Source organism: Hyperoodon ampullatus (genome assembly GCF_949752795.1).
Source record: "Hyperoodon ampullatus genome assembly, chromosome: 5".
Taxonomy (NCBI): domain Eukaryota; kingdom Metazoa; phylum Chordata; class Mammalia; order Artiodactyla; family Ziphiidae; genus Hyperoodon; species Hyperoodon ampullatus.
In genome coordinates this window covers 91,286,291-91,306,218 of record NC_136918.1, presented here as the reverse complement: position 1 = coordinate 91,306,218, position 19,928 = coordinate 91,286,291, and the positions used below count along the sequence as shown (strand labels likewise).

General features: G+C 39.3%; 1 protein-coding gene across 1 annotated transcript in view; it reads right to left on the bottom strand.

Annotated features, from left to right (window-relative positions):
• MYH15 (myosin heavy chain 15) overlaps positions 1–19,928 on the bottom strand; it is a gene marked incomplete at both ends in the record, with an annotated part of 182,920 nt that overhangs the window by 58,528 nt on the left and 104,464 nt on the right. The window contains 5 exon segments of the mRNA XM_079705269.1: positions 1,708–1,834; positions 15,327–15,631; positions 15,634–15,676; positions 15,680–15,715; positions 19,485–19,575. Of these exon segments, the coding sequence (XP_079561395.1) occupies positions 1,708–1,834; positions 15,327–15,631; positions 15,634–15,676; positions 15,680–15,715; positions 19,485–19,575 (602 nt within the window).

Sequence of the window (19,928 nt, the reverse complement as noted above, 5' to 3'; positions counted from 1 at the left end):
GCGCAGTGGTTGAGAGTCCGCCTGCCGATGCAGGGGACACGGGTTCGTGCCCCGGTCTGGGAAGATCCCACATGCCGCGGAGCGGCTGGGCCCGTGAGCCATGGCCGCTGGGCCTGTGCGTCCGGAGCCTGTGCTCCGCAACGGGAGAGGCCACAACAGTGAGAGGCCCACATAACGCAAAAAAAAAAAAAAAAAAGATGCTCAGCTTCACTAATTATTAGAGAAATGCAAATGAAAACTACAATGAGGTATCATCTCACACCAGTCAGAACTGTCATCATCAAAAAGTTGATAAACAATTAATGCTGGAGAGGGTATGCAGAAAAGGGAACCCTCCTACACTGTTGGTGGGAATGTGAACTGGTGCAGCCACTATGGAGAACAGTATGGAGGTGTCTGAAAAACTAAAAAAAGAATTACCGGGCTTCCCTGGTGGCGCAGTGGTTGAGAGTCCACCTGCTGATGCAGGGGACGCGGGTTCATGCCCCGGTCCAGGAGGATCCCACATGCCGCGGAGTGGCTGGGCCCATGAGCCATGGCCGCTGAGCCTGCGCGTCCGGAGCCTGTGCTCCGCAGCGGGAGAGGCCACAGCAGTGAGAGGCCTGTGTACCGCAAAAAAAAAAAAAAAATTACCATATGATCCAGCAATTCCACTCCTGGCCATATATCTAGAGAAAACCAATGTTCATAGCAGCATTATTTACAATAGCCAAGACATGGAAACAACCTAAATGTCGATCCACAACTGAATGGGTAAAGAAGCTGTGATGTGTGTGTATATATATATGTGTATACATACATACACACACACACACACACACACACACACACAATGGAATATTACTCGGCCATAAAAAAGAATGAAATAATGCCATTTGCAGCAACATGGATGGACCTAGAGATTATCATATTAAGTGAAGTAAGTCAGAAAGAGAAAGACAAATATCATATGATATCACTTATATGTGGAATTTAAAAAATGATACAAATGAACTTATTTACAAAACAAATAGTAGACTCACAGACATAGAAAACATAGAAAACAAACTTACCAAAGGGGATAGCAGGGATGGGGGAGGGACATAAATTAGGAGTTTGGGATTAACATACACACACTACTATATATAAAATAGGTAAACAACAAGGACCTACTATATAGCACAGGGAACTATACTCAGTGTTTTCTAATAACCTACCATGCAAAAGAATCTGAAAAAGGATACATATGTATGTATAACCGAATCACTTTGCTGTACACTTGAAAGCAAAACAACATTGTAAATTACCTATATTTCAATTTTAAAAAAATTAAATAAATTTAAATATAAAAAAAGAGGTGTGGGCTCATTACTGAAAATTAGGAAAAATGCCTATTTCAATGAGGCAGATGTGATAAAGAGGCATGTTTGTAGACTGTGTGGACAGCCCCCCTACCAGCCTTTGATCTTAAAAGTTGCTCCAGTCAATTGCATGTTGCATTTCCCCTTCATGGAAGAGACCTGGGCGGGGACTCCCAAGGTGGTACAGAGGTGATCCTTCCCAGACAAGAGCATGTCTGTGGACAAGGTAACATCAAGGGCCTCATTTGTCCCCTAGAATTTTTAAGTGCCCACTCAGGCTCAATAACTGTTTCACCATTTCAGTGGTCTCTCTACAAGTCTGCAGGATTGAGACTCATAAGTGAAGCAGCACTGAAAGTTTACTTATTGTTTTCACTCCATAGCGTTGTTTTCTGTGCTGTCAGATCATTTGCCAACTGAGTCACTTCACCTAGTTTTGCATTTGCTTCATTCAAGTGCTCCTCATACAGACTACAGAGCTTCTCAGCGTTACCCTACGAGTTGAGAAGGAAAGATTGGACATGGTTTATAGAGACCATGCTGAATTCGCTGCATAAGGAAGGAGGGAAGGGGTGGTTCCTGGGACCCTTGGGCTCTCCTCTGCCCTGAAAGCCACAGCCAGCATTGGGAAACCATGTCTTCTAATTTAGGAAAGCACAATACACTCAGGGTCTGGGCCCCTCAGAGGCCCAAACTTTTCAGATTGTAGGTATTAATGGAGAAATGACTCTTTGGGTATCAGGGACCCACCCTCTCTAGAATTCATTGCTTTTCTGAAGAAGAAAACGTGTCAGTGATGAAGTACATATTCACTTCCTGACATTGTATTATATATTTAACCATCTTTGTTTCCTGCTAGAATATGTTTCATGAGGGTAGAGATTCCATCTAATCACAGATTATGCCCCCAGTGCCTTGAGTCGTGTCTAGCACATATTAGGAGCTCAGTTAACAAGGGGGTAGGCTCAGAGGGAAGGGAAAGGAAAGATGAGAAGGGATGGAGGAGGAAGGAAGGAAATCCAAAGGGCTGACCAAGAAGGACAGGAGAAAGCAGATGGATCTGAGCTGCAGTAGCACAATAACAGAAATTTAAACTGTCAAAAGAACTGGACCCTCCCGATCACTAAGGCTGCAGGCTCCTGATTACCCTGTTGAGTTAACATTTCAATCCTAAACTCTAACTTCTCAGAATTGGCTGTTCATGTTTGAAGAAATGGATATGCCATGTGGCCTTTGCACTTCTACCTGGTTTAAGTAACCAATCTAATCATCAGACTCTTGCCACACTCTGGAAACCAATGCTAATGACTATGAAACCCAATATTTTCAGGACGAAGAGCTGCCAAATGTAAGATGGGGCTAACCTCTTTACCTAGCTATAATTTGCATTCTCATTATTAATATGGTCAGAAGTCATAAAATGACACTGGTGGTACTATAGAACCACAGTTCTGTAGATTTCACATAGCTGTTTTTGTGTTTTGTTCTTTACATGTTTTAAATCACAATTCATAAAACAGCCCCATGAGACTTTCGTCTCTATAAAGAAATAGTACTATGGAAAAAGAAGGAAGAGGAGGGGGAGGGGAGGGAAAGAAGGGGGAGGGACAACAACAACAAAGAAAGGATCACACCAATGGCATTCCAAGAAAATAGTGAAAACTGTGAAACCTGGTAGTGAGTCTAATAGTTTCAATGTTAAACTAATTTTTATGATATAGCAATGGCCAAGGACCAAAAACATTTCAAAGATGACACCAGGTTTGGTCCTCTGGGAAACTTCTGAATCAGCAAATATTGGAGCTCTTCTGCTGGAGCCTATGCTCTGTTGAAGACTGTTCTCTTTAAGCTTACCCTAATGACTATTTTAAACTCTTTATGAAAGACTCCTAGATTACATCTTATATCCCCAAGGCCAAATGTAGTGCTTGACACAAAATAGGCACTTAATAAATGTCTAGGACACTCAAAGTACTGCAGACTTTAGTGAGAGGTTGGCCAACATACCCACCACAGTTTACTTAGAAGTCACCTTCAAGCTTTCCTTATAAACCCCAACCCCCAAATTTGTTTTTTTTTTTAACTGACTTGGGATATTATCCACTGAGTAGCAAACAAGGGAAGAGGCAAATCAGGTGCCTGCCCATTTGGAGGCTGACAAGGAATAGTTCTATTCTCAGATGTTCCATAGCACACCCACGCTTGGTGGTGGTTATGAAACCAGAGCTGGCAAAGATTCAATGATCAGCTCTCTCTACAATGCCATCAGCATCATGTAGTTTAGAGCACTGATAGCAAATGTCAGCCACACTCAATTACCCACATTCTCCACTTGCTACTAGAAGCTATAGTAGTGACACAGGTAACAGTTTTTAGATAGTCTGTAATTTCTAATATTTCGAATGTTGAATATGTTTGCTCCCATTTCTGAAAGTAATTTGATAGTCAAAGTTGGCACACTCGCTGTTTTCCTCACAATATTCCTCAAGAACTCAGATTGCCTCTGTTTTATAAATGAGAAAACAGAGTTAGAGAGGCTAAATACCTTGCCCAAATTCACACAGCTAGTATGCACTGGGTTTAGGATTTGAACTGATAATTGCCTGTGCAGATGCAAAAAAAAAAAAAAAAAAAAAAGTCAGGCACTAGATACTAGATTCCTAAGCATCCATTGTATGACATAATAACAAAGGAAATGTTAAGGATTAATTGACTTAACGTCCTAGTTGGCTCAAATTGTCATGAATCCTGGGTCCCAGAAGAAACTGGATAAAAATATGATGACTCTGTGAACCATCTTTATTTTATGTTCTCTCCAATAATAAATGACCCATGAACTGGGGTCAAGAGGAACACAGCCAGATGGGAGAAATGCCAATTCTGCTTGTGGCCATGAGTGTGCTCTGCTACATACCTGTTTGCTGAGGGTAAAAGAATACAGATCTCTATAAGACAACTTAGTCAGCATTGTGGATATGGCAAGCAAAGGAGCCAGAGAATCCCCAGTTTTCAAGAGAAGCTGGTTAAGCACATCTGCAGAGTAGGCAGCCACTGGGCACACAGGAAAGACACTTGCCCTTAGGCACCGCTTCAAATGGTAGTTATCCATGGGCATTGTTTACACTGGTATAGTGTTTTCAATTGAAAAAGTATTCTCATAAGCAGGATCTGCAAAAGACAATGAGATTGTTCATCTAAAGGTGGCCTGTATAGAGGTATAACATTCAAAGGGGTGGTACCTTCAAAAGAACTTCAAGTTTAAGCCTAAAGATAGACACTAAATTTTGATACCAAGAAGGAAAAGGTTAATGAAATAATGCACACTCATCCTAAAGCTGGCTCTTAAAATGATGCATAAAACTGCTGCCTCCTAGAAATTCAGGAACCAATGGGAATTCAAAATAATCAAGATAATTGTGAGATTGCCTATAACTTCTAAATTGCCCTGGGCCTCTCTGTCAGCCTAATATACTTTCAAAAATGCTTCAGTTTCCACTGTGCCACTGAGTATTGGCATTTCTGGCATTATAAGTCAAGAAAAGATGAAGTAAACAATACAAGAGAAAGTCCAGCATAATGTATATGCCTATGAAGGTGAACAGAATCACTTTATCCCACCAACAAATATGTAAGGCAGAATGCAGTCACCCACAGATATACACAGGATTTGGAGCTGAGGCCCAGCTCTGCCGTAAAATTTTTGTGACCCTGGACAAATTGTTAAACCTATGAGCCACAGAATTCCCAAGAGGCATATGTAACAGATTAATGCTAGTAACTGAGTGTACAGATTATGGAAAGCATGTAGTAAACATGAGTAAAGTAAGACCTAGCTTCTGCCTTAGAGATGTCTTCTATTGAAGCAAAGTGAAAAGACCATACAATGCAGCAGTAAAGGGGGACACCAAAAGTGCTACAAGAATTAAGAAACAGATAAAATTTTAATAAGAAAAGTTGAACTTGAGCATTCCAGGGAGACAATTTAGTTGGAAAAGGCATATTGGTGGGAAAGTGGATATTTGGCTGAAATAGAGGGTCCAGGAAACAAAGTACCAGAATCTAAAATAGTAAGGGCAAGTGGAGTCAGATCACAAGCCACAGGGTACCTTGAAGGGCACAAGTTTGGAGTTCACTCTGAAGCAGGGACATGATTCAATAAAGCCATCTCTCGAAATATTCATACAGACACTATTTAAAATAGATTGGAAAAAAAGACTAAAAGCAAAAAAAAGATAATTTAGAAAACTACTGCAATGGTCCAGTTAAAAGATAATGAAAGTCATACATGTGAGTGGGAATGGAATGAAAAATTGCAAGACAGTGCAGAATTGACCTGCTGTAATAATTGATTGGAAAGCCAAGAACAGAGAGGAAACAAATAATCAATTCTAGGCTTAGAGTCTGGGTGACGGAAGAAACAGGGTGCTGCTGGTAACAAAAATGTCCACAGGAAATATGTCAGCTTCAGGAGAAGGGGATAAGTTTGGTTTTAGACATGCTAATTTGAGGAAAGGGAGACATTACTGAATTTTGAAAGAACCAATTAAGAAAATACTATTAAGAGAGACCTTGAAGATGGTGGAGGAGTAAGACATGGAGATCACCTTTCTCCCCACAAATACATCAGAAATACATCTACATGTGGAACAACTCCTACAGAACACCTACTGAACGCTGGCAGAAGACCTCAGACTTCCTAAAAGGAGAGAAACTCCCCCACGTACCTGGGTAGGGCAAAAGAAAAAAGAAAAAACAGAGACAAAAGAATAGGGACGGGACCTGCACCAGTGGGAGGGAGCTGTGAAGGAGGAAAGGTTTCCACACACTAGGAAGCCCCTTCGCGGGCGGAGACTGCGGGTGGCGGAGGGGGGAAGCTTCGGAGCCGCGGAGGAGAGCACAGCAAGAGGGGTGCGGAGGCAAAGCGTGGAGATTCCCGCACAGAGGATCGGTGCCGACCGGCACTTACCAGACCTAGAGGCTTGTCTGCTCACCAGTCAGGGCAGGCGGGGGCTGGGAGCCCAGGCTCTGGCTTCGGTTGGATCCCAGGGAGAGGACAGGGGCTGGCGGCGTGAACACAGCCTGAAGGGGGCTAGTGCACCACAGCTAGCCGGGAGTGTGTCCGGGAAAAATTCTGGAGCTGCTGAAGAGGGAAGAGACTTTTTCTTCCCTCTTTGTTTCCTGGTGTGCTAGGAGAGGGGATTAGGAGCTCCGCTTACAGGAGCTCCAGAGATGGGCGTGAGCCACAGCTAAAAGCGCGGAGCCCAGAGAGGGGCAAGAAATGCTAAGGCTGCTGCTGCCACCACCAAGAAGCCTGTGTGCAACCACAGGTCACTGTCCACACCTCCCCTCCCGGAAGCCTGTGCAGCCCACCACTGCCAGGGTCCCATGATCCACGGACAACTTCCCCGGGAGAAAACACGGTGCCTCAGACTGGGGCAACATCACACCAGCCTCTGCCGCTACAGGCTCGCCCCGCATCCATACCCCTCCCACCCCCCGGCCTGAGCGAGCCAGAGCCCCCAAATCAGCTGCTCCTGTAACCCCGTCCTGTCTGAGTGAAGAACACACTCCCTCAGGCAACCTACATACAGAGATGGGGCCAATCCAAAGCTGAACCCCAGGAGCTGTGTGAACAAAGAAGAGAAAGGGAAATCTCTCCCAGCAGCCTGAGGAGCAGCGGATTAAATCTCCACAATCAACTTGATGTACCCTGCATTTGTGGAATACCTGAATAGACAACGAATCATCCCAAAATTTAGGCGGTGGACTTCGGGAGCAACTGTAGACTTGGGGTTTGCTGTATGCGACTGACTGGTTTCTGGTTTTATGTTTATCTTAGTTTAGTATTTAGAGTTTATTATCATTGGTAGATTTTTTATTGATTTGGTTGCTCTCTTCCTTTTTTTAAATACATAGATATATATTTTTTCCTTTTTCTCTTTCTTTTTTCTCTGAGTGTCTATGTGTATGCTTCCTTCTGTGATTTTGTCTGTGTAGCTTTGCTTTTAATATTTGTCCTAGGGTTCTGTCCGTACTTTTTTTTTTTTTAATAAAGATTTTAGCACTTGTTATCATTGGTGGATTTGTTTTTTGGTTTTCTTGCTCTCTTCCTTTTTTCTTTTTTCTTTTTTTTTAAACTTTAATTTTTTTATTTTTAATACATTGTTAGGTTTTATTTTAATAACTGTAATTATTTTTATTTATATTCTTTCTTTCTTTCTTTCTTTCTTTCTTTCTTTCTTTCTTTCTTTCTTTTTTCCCTTTTCTTCTGAGCCATGTGGCTGACAGGGTCCTGGTGCTCTGGCCAGGTGCCAGCCCTGTGCCTCTGAGGTGGTAGAGCTGAGTTCAGGACATTGGTCCACCAGAGTCCTCCTGGCTCCACGTAATATAAAACGGCAAAAGCTCTCCCAGAGACCTCTGCCTCAACGCTAAGACCCAGCTCCATTCAACAACCAGCAAGCTACAGTGCTGAACACCCTATGCCAAACAACTAGCAACACAGGAACACAACTCCACCCATTAGCAGAGAGGCTGCCTAAAATCATAATAAGATCACAGAAACTCCAAAACACACCACTGGATGTGGTCCTGAACACCAGAAAGACAAGACACAGCCTCATCCACCAGAACACAGGCACCAGTTCCCTCCACCAGGAAGCCTAAACAACCCACTGAATCAACCTTACCCACTGGGGGCAGACACCAAAAACAACGGGAACTACGAACCTGCAGCCTGTGAAAAGGAGACCCCAAACATAGTAAGTTAAGCAAAATGAGAAGACAGAGAAACACACAGCAGATGAAGGAGCAAGGTAAAAACCCACCAGACCAAACAAATGAAGAGGAAATAGCAGTCTACCTGAAAAAGAATTCAGAGTAGTCATAGTAAAGATGATCCAAAATCTTGGCAACAGAATGGACAGATAGAATGAAACGTTTAACAAGGAACTAGAAGAACTAAAGAGCAAACAAACAATGATGAACAACACAAAAAAGGAAATTAAAAATTCTCTAGAAGGAATCAATAGCAGAATAACTGAGGCAGAAGAATGGATAACTGACCTGGAAGATAAAATAGCTGAAATAACTACTGCAGAGCAGAATAAAGAAAAAAGAATGAAAAGAACTGAGGACAGTCTTAGAGACCTCTGAGATGACATTAAATGCACCAACATTTGAATTATAGGGGTCCCAGAAGAAGAGAAAAAGAAAGGGAGTGAGAAAATATTTGAAGAGGTTAGAGTTGAAAACTTCCCTAATATGGTAAAGGAAATACTCAATCAAGTCCAGGAAGCACAGAGAGTCCCATACAGTATAAATTCAAGGTGAAACATGCCAAGACACATATTAATCAAACTATCAAAAATTAAATACAAAGAAAAAATATTAAAAGCAGGAAGGGAAAAGCAACAAATAACATACAAGGGAATCCCAATAAGGTTAACAGCTGATCTTTCAGCAGAAACTCTGCAAGCCAGAAGGGAGGCAGGACATATTTAAAGTGATGAAAGGGAAAAAACTACAACCAAGATTACTCTACCCAGCAAGAATCTCATTCAGATTTGAAAGAGAAATTAAAACCTTTACAGACAAAGGAAAGTTAAGAGAATTCAGCACCACCAAACCAGCTTTAAAACAAATGCTAAGGGAACTTCTCTAGGTGGGGAAACACAAGAGAAGAAAAAGACCTACAAAAACAAACCCAAACTAAATAAGAAAATGGTAATAGGAAAATACATATCAATAATTACCTTAAATGTAAATGGATTAAATACCCCAACCAAAAGACACAGACTGGCAGAATGGATACAAAAACAAGGCCCATATATATGCTGTCTACAAGAGACCTACTTCAGACCTATGGACACATACAGACTAAAACTCAGGGGATGGAAAAAGATATTTCATGCAAATGGAAATCAAAATAAAGCTGGAGTAGCAATTCTCATATCAGACAAAATGGACTTTAAAACAAAGACTATTACAAGAGACAAAGAAGGACACTACATAAAATCAATGGATCAATCCAAGAAGAAGATAAACAATTGTAAATATTTATTCACACAACACAGGAGCATCTCAATACATAAGGCAAATACTAACAGCCATAAAAGGAGAAATCGACAGTAACACAATCATAGTAGGGGACTTTAACACCCCACTAACACCAATGGACAAATCATCCAAAATGAAAATAAATAAGGAAACACAAGCTAGAAATGATACATTAAACAATATGGACATAATTGATAGTTAAAGGACATTCCATCCAAAACAACAGAACCCACTTTCTTCTCAAGTGCTCATGGAACATTCTCCAGGATAGATCATATCTTGGGTCACAAATCAAGCCTTGGTAGATTTAAGAAAATTGAAATCATATCAAGTATCTTTTCTGACCACAATGCTATGAGACTAGATATCAATTACAGGAAAAAATATGTAAAAATTACAAACACATGGAGGCTAAACAATACACTACTTAATAACCAAGAGATCACTGAAGAAATAAAAGAGGAAATCAAAAAATACCTAGAAACAATTGACAATGAAAACATAATGACACAAAACCTATGGGATGCAGCAAAAGCAGTTCTAAGAGAGAATTTTATAGCAATACAATCCTATCTCAAGAAACAAGAAACATCTCAAATAAACAACTTAAACTTACACCTAAAGCAATTAGAGAAACAGGAACCAAAAAACCCCAAAGTTGGCAGAAGGAAGGAAATCATAAAGTTCAGGTCAGAAATAAATGAAAAAGAAATGAAGGAAATGATAGCAAAGATCAATAAAACTAAAAGCTGGTTCTTTGAGAAGATAAACAAAATTGGTAAACCATTAGACAGACTCATCAAGAAAAAAAGGGAGAAGACTCAAATCAATAGAATTAGAAATGAAAAAGGAGAAGTAACAACTGACACTGAAGAAATACAAAGAATTATGAGAGATTACTACAAGCATCTATATGCCAACAAAATGGACAACCTGGAAGAAATGGACAAATTCTTAGGAAAGCACAATCTTCCGAGACTGAACTAGGAAGAAATAGAAAATATGAACAGACCAATCACAAGCACTGAAATTGAAACTGTGATTAAAAATCTTCCAACAAACAAAAGCCCAGGACCAGATGGCTTCACAGGTGAATTCTATCAAACATTTAGAGAAGAGCTAACACCTACCCTCTCAAACTCTTCCAAAATATAGCAGAGGGAGGAACACCCCCAAACTCATTCTACGAGGCCACCATCACCCTGATACCAAACGAGACAAAGATGTCACAAAGAAAGAAAACTACAGGCCAATATCACTGATGAACATAGATGCAAAAATCCTCAACAAAATACTAGCAAACAGAATCCAACAGCACATTAAAAGGATCATATACCATAATCAAGTGGGGTTTATTCCAGGAATGCAAGGATTCTTCAGTATATGCAAATCAATCAATGTGATACACCATATTAACAAATTGAAGGATAAAAACCATATGATAATCTCAAGAGATGCAGAGAAAGCTTTCAACAAAATTCAACACCCATTTATGATAAAAACCCTCCAGAAAGTAGGCATAGAGGGAACTTACCTCAATATAATAAAGGCCATATATGACCAACCCACAGGCAACATTGTTCTCAATGGTGAAATACTGAAACCATTTCCTCTAAGATAAGGAACAAGACAAGGTTGTCCACTCTCACCACTATTATTCAAAATAGTTTTGAAAGCTTTAGCCACAGCAATCAGAGAAGAAAAAGAAATAAAAGGAATCCAAATCGGAAAAGAAGAAGTAAAGCTGTCACTATTTGCAGACGAAATAATACTATGCATAGAGAATCCTAAAGATACTAGGACAAAACTACTAGAGCTAATCAATTAATTTGGTAAAGTAGCAGGATACAAAATTAATGCACAGAAATTCTTGCATTCCTATACACTAATGATGAAAAATCTGAAAGAGAAATTAAGGAATCACTCCCATTTACCATTGCAACAAAAAGATTAAAATACCTAGGAATAAACCTACCTAAGGAGACAAAAGACCTGTATGCAGAAAACTATAAGACACTGATGAAAGAAATGAAAGATGATACAAATAGATGGAGAGATATACCATGTTCTTGGCTTGGAAGAATCAACATTGTGAAAATGATGTACTACCAAAGCAATCTACAGATTCAGTGCAATCCCTATCAAAGTACCAATGAAATTTTTCACAGAACTAGAACAAAAAATTTCACAGCTTGCATGGAAACACAAAAGACCCCGAATAGCCAAAGCAATCTTGAGAAAGAAAACCAGAGCTGAAGGAATAGACTCCCTGACTTCAGACTATACTACAAAGCTACAGTAATCAAGACAGTATGGTACTGGCACAGAAACAGAAATATAGATCAATGGAGAAGGATAGAAAGCCCAGAGATAAACACATGCACATATGGTCACCTTATTTTTGATAAAGGAGGCAAGAATATACAATGGAGAAAAGACAGCCTCTTCAGTAAGTGGTGCTGGGAAAACTGGACAGCTACATGTAAAAGAATGAAATTAGAACACTCCCTAACACCATACACAAAAATAAGCTCAAAATGCATTAAAGACCTAAATGTAAGGCCAGACACTATAAAAACTCTTAGAGGAAAACAGAGGCAGAACACTCTATGACATAAATCAAAGCAAGATCCTTTTTGACCCATCTCCTAGCAAAATGGAAATAAAAACAAAAATAAACAAATGGGACCTAATGAAACTTAAAAGCTTTTGCACAGCAAAGGAAACCATAAACAAGACAAAAAGACCACCCTCAGAATGGGAGAAAATATTTGCAAATGAAGCAACTGACAAAGGATTAATCTCCAAAATATACAAGCAGCTCATGCAACTCAGTATCAAAAAAACAAACAACTTAATCCAAAAATGGGCAGAAAAGCTAAATAGACATTTCTCCAAAAAGATATACAGATTGCCAACAAACACATGAAAGGGTGCTCAACATTACTAACCATTAGAGAATGCAAATCAAAACCACAATGAGGTATCACCTCACGCTGGTCTGAATGGCCATCATTAAAAAATCTACAAACAATAAAAGCTGGAGAGGGTGTGGAGAAAAGGGAACCTTCTTGCACTGTTGGTGGGAATGTAAATTGATACAGCCACTATGGAGAACAGTATGGAGGTTCCTTAAAAAACTAAAAATAGAACTACCATATGACCCAGCAATCCCACTACTGGGCATATACCCTGAGAAAACCATAATTCAAAAAGAGTCATGTACCAAAATGTTCATTGCAGCTCTATTTACAATAGCCAGGACATGGAAGGAAACTAGGTGTCCATCGACAGATGAGTTGATAAAGGATATGTGGCACATATATACAATGGAATATTACTCAGCCATAAAAAGAAACAAAATTGAGTTATTTGTAGTGAGGTGGATGGACTTAGAGATTGTCATACAGAGTGAAGTAAGTGAGAAAGAGAAAAATAAATACTGTATGCTAACACATATATATGGAATCTAAATAAATAAATAAATTGTTCTGAAGACCCTAGAGGCAGGACAGGAATAAAGACGCAGACGTAGAGAATGGACTTGAGGACATGGGGAGGAGGAAGGGTAAGCTGGGACGAAGTGAGAGAGTGGCATAGACTTATATGTACTACCAAATGTAAAACAGATAGGTAGTGAGAAGCAGCCTCATAGCACAGGGATATCAGCTCAGTGCTTTATGACCACCTAGAGGGGTGGGATAGGGAGGGTGGGAGGGAGATGCAAGAGGGAGGAGATATGGGGATATATTTACATGTATAATTGATTCACTTTGTTATAAAGCAGAAACTAACACACCATTGTAAAGCAATTACACTCCAATAAAGATGTTAAAAAAAAGAAAATACTTTAAAGATAATCAGAGGAAATAAAAGAAATTGCAGGGGTTAAAGGAGTAGGAGGTAGTAAGGTATACACCTATTTGTGGGAACTAGTCTCCAAAGATGGCCCTCCAGGGAGCCAAAGTCTCTAGTATTTGCAGCCACGTGTAGACCTTACCCCTGTGACTCATCACTGTTAGGAGTCACACAGAATCACTCCACTGTATTGTAAGCCTTCCTCACAAGAGTCTTTGCCCCTTTGGTCTCTTGGAATATTTGCTTTTATTGCCCTGAATTGCCACGTAATAAGTCCAACTCCCCTATGCCTGCCATGCTATGAGGAAACCCAAGTTAGCTACATGGAGAGGTCACACAAAAAGAGAGATTTCCAGCCAGCCCCCAACTGTCTAGCTATCCCAGCCCAGGAGCCAGACACCCAAATGAGTAAACCTTCGGATGATTCCAGTCTGAACAGCCATCTGCGATAAGCCTGTCAACCCCCAGAACCAAGAGAGAGAATAATAAATTACTGTTTTAACTCTAAGGTTTTGGAGTGATTTGTTACATATCAATAGATAAATAGAACATTACTTTTTGGTCAAGGAGTCAGATTAAGACAGATATGGACAGACTTTGCTTTTTTCTCAAAATACCATTCTTAGTATGGAAAAGTCTTTTGTTTTTTGCAGTGGGTGAATAATGCCCTTGTGGAAGAATATTTTATTCTTTGGAACAAGAAGGAAATAAATGGATGAGTGAATAACTTATAAGGTGAAGAGAGAAGTTATAATTAATGGTCTTAACCTTATCAGTAAGATGTTAACATTTATTAAAAGGAAGGATTCAGAAAGGCAGGGTTAGAGGTCTGTTTCTCTTCTAAAATAAAACAAAGTGAGTTAGAAGAACAAAGAACTTCTGAGCAGCAATGAAATTCTACAGGAAGTTGGAAAGTATAAAATTCACACCTAATTAGTATGGATTTATGGTGAACCTATCAACAGTTTTATGATTTTATGACTTCCTACTAAAATATACAGAAACAGAAGAGTTCCTGAGGATGAATGAGAGGCAAAGAGTATGAAGAGAGTGAGGTCTTCCAGGGCTCACTTGGGCTGACAAAAGAAGATGAAGCCGACAAGGGCAAGGAGTGAGAATATTTGAGTTGAGGACAGAATCGATACAAAATGCAGAATACAGAAGAGACGGAGGAAGAGAGGTCCTAAGTCCTCACTAGATTTATATTTTAAGATAATTGGAGGTGGGTTGGCAGGGACAGTGGAAAGAAAGAAAGAGAAGGAAAAGCAGGGTAGTTGTGTTCCTACTCAACATGGTCTTTAAAGGAAATTAATGCTAAACGTTTCAGGCATCACTCAGTATCTGAAGAAATTCTACATTTTTCTGGCCACCATCCATAAAGATCAAGCTTTATTGTTGGTTCGTCTTTCCTGGATGACTATAAATTCTGCTCACAAGGACAATTTGGCACCAGCTACTTGCTCTGTGTGATCTCAAGCAAGGCTCCTCTCAACTGCCAGGAGGTAAGGCAGTTCTTACCTGTGATCTGATACTAGTCATTCTAGATGAGAGTTGGCAGTGTAGAGATTAATGGGCTCAGTGAAGAAAGAACATGTGATAAAGTTTCTCCTAGTGTTGGCTCGTTAAAGAGATGCCAGAGGACATGAAGGAGAAAAAGTTCTCTCCTCCCCACAAAGCTATTTGTGCCGCCATTTGTTCAGAAGGACTCAAAGTACCTGAGCCCCGCCGTGGAATGCTCCCAACTCAAAGCCATCCTTCAAGAGAGAAGCACCACTCATGAGCTAGTGGTTTCACTTATCCAGCCCACTTACTACATCATCACTAGAGAGACCCACAAGGAACATGGACTGGAATTCCAATGAAACCAGAAACCACTGTCAGGCTACCTTCAGGAGATGGTCATGTGAGTTTAACAATCACTGAGATTAGACCTGATCTAGCCAATCTGAAGATCTCTAGCCTCCACTAGCAAATACTTTGAGTCACCAATTTGCTTTAGCTTCCTTTTCTTTCCCCTCCTCTGCCTACTTCCATGTCCTAAATCCTCAAGGAGGGCTTGGCAATGTTCCTTACCTTAGCTCTGGTCATCTGCTCAACATGGGTCAGGACATCATTCACTTTGAGCTGCAGATCACTCTTGTCTTTTTCCAGTGTCTGCTCGACCTGCTGTAGATTTTCTACCTGGCTCTCCAGCTCAGCCAGGCTGTCTCCGTGCCTCTTTTTCAAAGGGACAGAGGTTGCCTCAAAGTTCAGTGTGGACTCTTCCATGTCTCCGCAGAGCTTCTGGAATTTTGTTTCTTGTTTCTTAGTTATTTCCAGCTGAGCCAAACTGGCCCCTCCTGTCTCCTCCAGCCCCTCATTCAGATCTTCCAGCTCTCGGTGAGGTCAGTTCTCTCCCTTTCTACCTTGGCTCGAGTGGTCCTTTAAGTTTCCAGTTCATCTTTCAAAACCTGTATCTGAGTCTGTAGCAATAAATAATTTTGATTTTACTAAGCACTTGTAGCATATTTTATATTCAAGAGCTCTACTGTATTTTTTTTCTCACAACTAACACTTTTGGTTCTCATTTTATAGTTAAAGAAGATAGAATACAGAGAAATTAAGTGATTTGATCCAAACCAGTACCAAGAGCAGAATTAAAATTTGTAATTCCTCCCAATTTCCCAGGCCTTGATGATAAGCAACCTCATAATACTATATACATGAAGAGGAAATTTTAATAAAGAGCACTTTCCAAAGAAATAGAAAATATTTTTCATATAACAAAGAATCACTTTAAAGAGAGCTTATTTAAAAAAATAACATGATGAATGTTATATACAATACCTCATTTATCTGGAATTTGCTTACCTGACAACCTCAACTATTGGAAACTTGGGCAAAAATCTGATTAATAGACTAAATACCTCTGAGTTCAAGCAGCTAACTCATAAGCATCAATTTAGTTTTATACACAATTCTGACAAACCTGGTTACTTAGTTTCTTAGCCTGTAGGTGACTTAAGGTAGCAGGAAAATTGAAATAACAAATAATTTTAATTTGGTGGAGGAATTAGACTACTAAATTGCATAGTAATCTGATATCATTAGAAGCAGAATTAAAAGACAAAGAAAAGAAGTGATAAGAACTCTCAGAGCCCAAAAGTCTTTCAGTGTAATGGCAAAGAGCTCGACAAATCTTGATAGCATCATTGTGGGACAGTACAGTAAAACCAAGGATGGTGGGCTTCCCTGGTGGCACAGTGGTTGAGAATTTGCCTGCCAATGCAGGGGACATGGGTTCAAGCCCTGGTCTGTGAAGATCCCACATGCCGTGGAGCAACTAGGCCCGTGAGCCACAACTACTGAGCCTGCGTGTTTGGAGCTTGTGCTCTGCAACAAGAGAGGCCGCGACAGTGAGAGGCCCATGCACCGTGATGAAGAGTGGCCCCCGCTTGTCGCAACTAGAGAAAGCCCTCACACAGAAATGAAGACCCAACACAGCTAAAAATAAATAAATTAATTAATTAATTAAATTAAATTAAATTTTAAAAAACCAAGGATGGTCATTAACATCATCTTAAATAATTAGGCATAGGTTAGAGTATAGGGAAAAAAGGATAACTTCTATTTTAGAATATTAAAAATTTCATTAAATAAGAGTATGATTGCTGAGAGGAAGCTAATTTCTAGACCAACCCAATAAGTAAGGCTATCTAATCTGTAGATGAGTTATGACAGAGAAGGTGCCAAAAAATGTATGATTTCCACATCCAGGTAATTGTGATCCCCTTCCAATTAGTTATCTTGAGATCCAATACCTTTATTTATAACAATACTGTCACTGAACCGAACATTTCTGAAACATTTCTTTAGAAATAACCTTTAGTGCTACAGTAATCAAGACAATATGGTACTGGCACAAAAACAGAAACATAGATCAATGGAACAAGATAGAAAGCCCAGAGATAAACCCACACACCTATGGTCAACTAATCTACAACAAAGGAGGCAAGGATATACAAAGGAGAAAAGACAGCCTCTTCAATAAGTGGTGCTGGGAAAACTGGACAGCTACATGTAAAAGAATGAAATTAGAACACTCCCTAACACCATACACAAAAATAAACTCAGAATGGATTCGAGACCTAAATGTAAGACTGGATACTATAAAACTCTTGGAGGAAAACATAGGCAGAACACTCTTTGACATAAATCACAGCAAGATCTTTTTTGATCCACCTCCTAGAGTAATGGACATAAACACAAAAATAAACAGGTGGGACCTAATGACACTTAAAAGCTTTTGCACAGCAAAGGAAACCGTAAACAAGATGAAAAGACAACCCTCAGAATGGGAGAAAATATTTGCAAATGAATCATTGGACAGAGGATCTCCAAAATATATAAACAGCTCATGCAGCTCAATATTAAAAAAACAAACAACCCAATCCAAAATGGGCAGAAGACCTAAATAGACATTTCTCCAAAGAAAACATACAGATGGCCAAGAAGCACATGAAAAGCTGCTCAACATCACTAATTATTAGAGAAATGCAAATCAAAACTACAATGAGGTATCACCTCACACCAGTTAGAATGGGCATCTTCAGAAAATCTACAAACAACAAATGCTGGAGCGGGTGTGGAGAAAAGGGAACCCTCTTGCACTGTTGGTGGGAATGTAAATTGATACAGCCACTATGGAGAACAGTATGGAGGTTCCTTAAAAAACTAAAAATAAAATTACCATATGATCCAGCATTCCCACTGCTGAGCATATACCCAGAGAAAACCATAATTCAAAAAGACACATGCATCCCAATGTTCATTGCAGCACTATTTACAATAGCCAGGTCATGAAAGCAACCTAAATACCCATTGACAAACGAAAGGATAAAGAAGTTGTGGTACATATATACAATGGAATATTACTCAGCCATAAAAAGGAATGAAATTGAGTCATTTGTTGAGACGTGGATGGATCTAAAGACTGTCATACAGAGTGAAGTAAGTCAGAAAGAGAAAAACAAATATCGTATATTAATGCATGTATGTGGAACCTAGAAAAATGGTACAGATGAACCAGTTTTCAGGACAGAAGTTGAGACACAGGGGTAGAGAACAAACGTACGGACACCAAGGGGGGAAAGCCGCGGCGGGGTGGGGATGGTGGTGTGATGAATTGGGCAATTGGGATTGACATGTATACACTGATGTGTATAAAATTGATGACTAATAAGAATCTGCAGTATAAAAAAACAAAAAACAAACAAAAAGCAACTAATACTAAACTTTCTTTGGGTTATTTGTATGGAAATATGTTAATAAAAATGTTTCAGACATTAAAAAAAAAGAAAGAAACTTTAGAGAGTTTTTTAAAATCATCAGGGTAAGAAAATTTGTATTTTGGATAAATTGAACATTTTTTGGATAAAGTATCATTTGAAGAGAAGTCTGGTGAATATGATAGGCAATCACTTGGAGATTAATATTGTCTGAAAGCTTGCCCATAAAGCAGTGAGACTGGTCTAATTTGGCTCAAAATATCTCAGAAGGTAATAATCAGAAAAAAGTTCCAAAATTATTTAGAATAATAGTTACATTAGTGACATAAATACTTAGCTTCAAAGGAAAAAAATCCATCTGCATGTATACATGAGGAGTTAGATGTATCCATGCTTTAAATTACTTTATAATATGGTCATATAGTATAAAACAGATGCCTGGTCTAAAACTTATAAATAGCTGTCCATTATCAAATAATGTTTTGAGGCTACATGTAGCTACAAGACAGATTTTCAGCATAATTGCCTTCTAATCACAAAAACTAATCATCATAAAAAATTAAATTGGTAGCATTGAATGCTTACCATGGGTCAGGCACTGAGCTTACCCCTTAAATGTACTGTTGCATTTAATTTTAGCTCAAAGGTTGTCAGGAGGATTAATGAGTAAAAATGTAGACGTCCAGGGTTTTAGCACAATACCTAGTTTATGTCAAATGTTCAACAAATTAGCTACTTGTTTTTTATTATCTTCGTGATAAGGAAATCTAAGCTTAAACAGTAATGTTCTCCAGAGTCACATATCTATAGAATGCCAGGTTACCTTCTCAACCACTGCTCTTTTCTGCCTCGTCTGTAGTTGGCTAGAACTATGGGTACCTTTGCAGAGCATTTGTTACTGAAGTGTCAATCATCACCCATGGATCTAACTACAGGTGCACACAGGTATTTGATAAATGATTACCTGGAGCTCTTTAACCATCTTCTGAAGCTGAGCCACCAGGCCTTTCTCATTCTCCACCTTTGAACTCATCTGATTCATTTCTAATTCTTTCCTGTTAGGGAAAAGAGGTATCAAGTGGAATTGCTCAGAGTAATAACATTTTGTTTAAATATTCTTTAAATTATAGTAATAACACATGAAGTCATTCACTGTAAAAAATTCAACTATCACATCTATAGCTGAAGTCTTCTTGGCTATTATACCCAATCTCTCTTCCTTGCCTAGAGGTAACCACCATAATCAGTTCGGTGTGAATCCTTCCAGACATTTTTCTGAGTATTGACATATGTTTGTGCTTATGTATCAGTAGAAGTAGTTTCATTTTCTTTACTGTGAAAGGTATAATACTGTATACATTTGAATTTATAATTCTACAACATTTTTAACCCAATAATACTTGGAGAT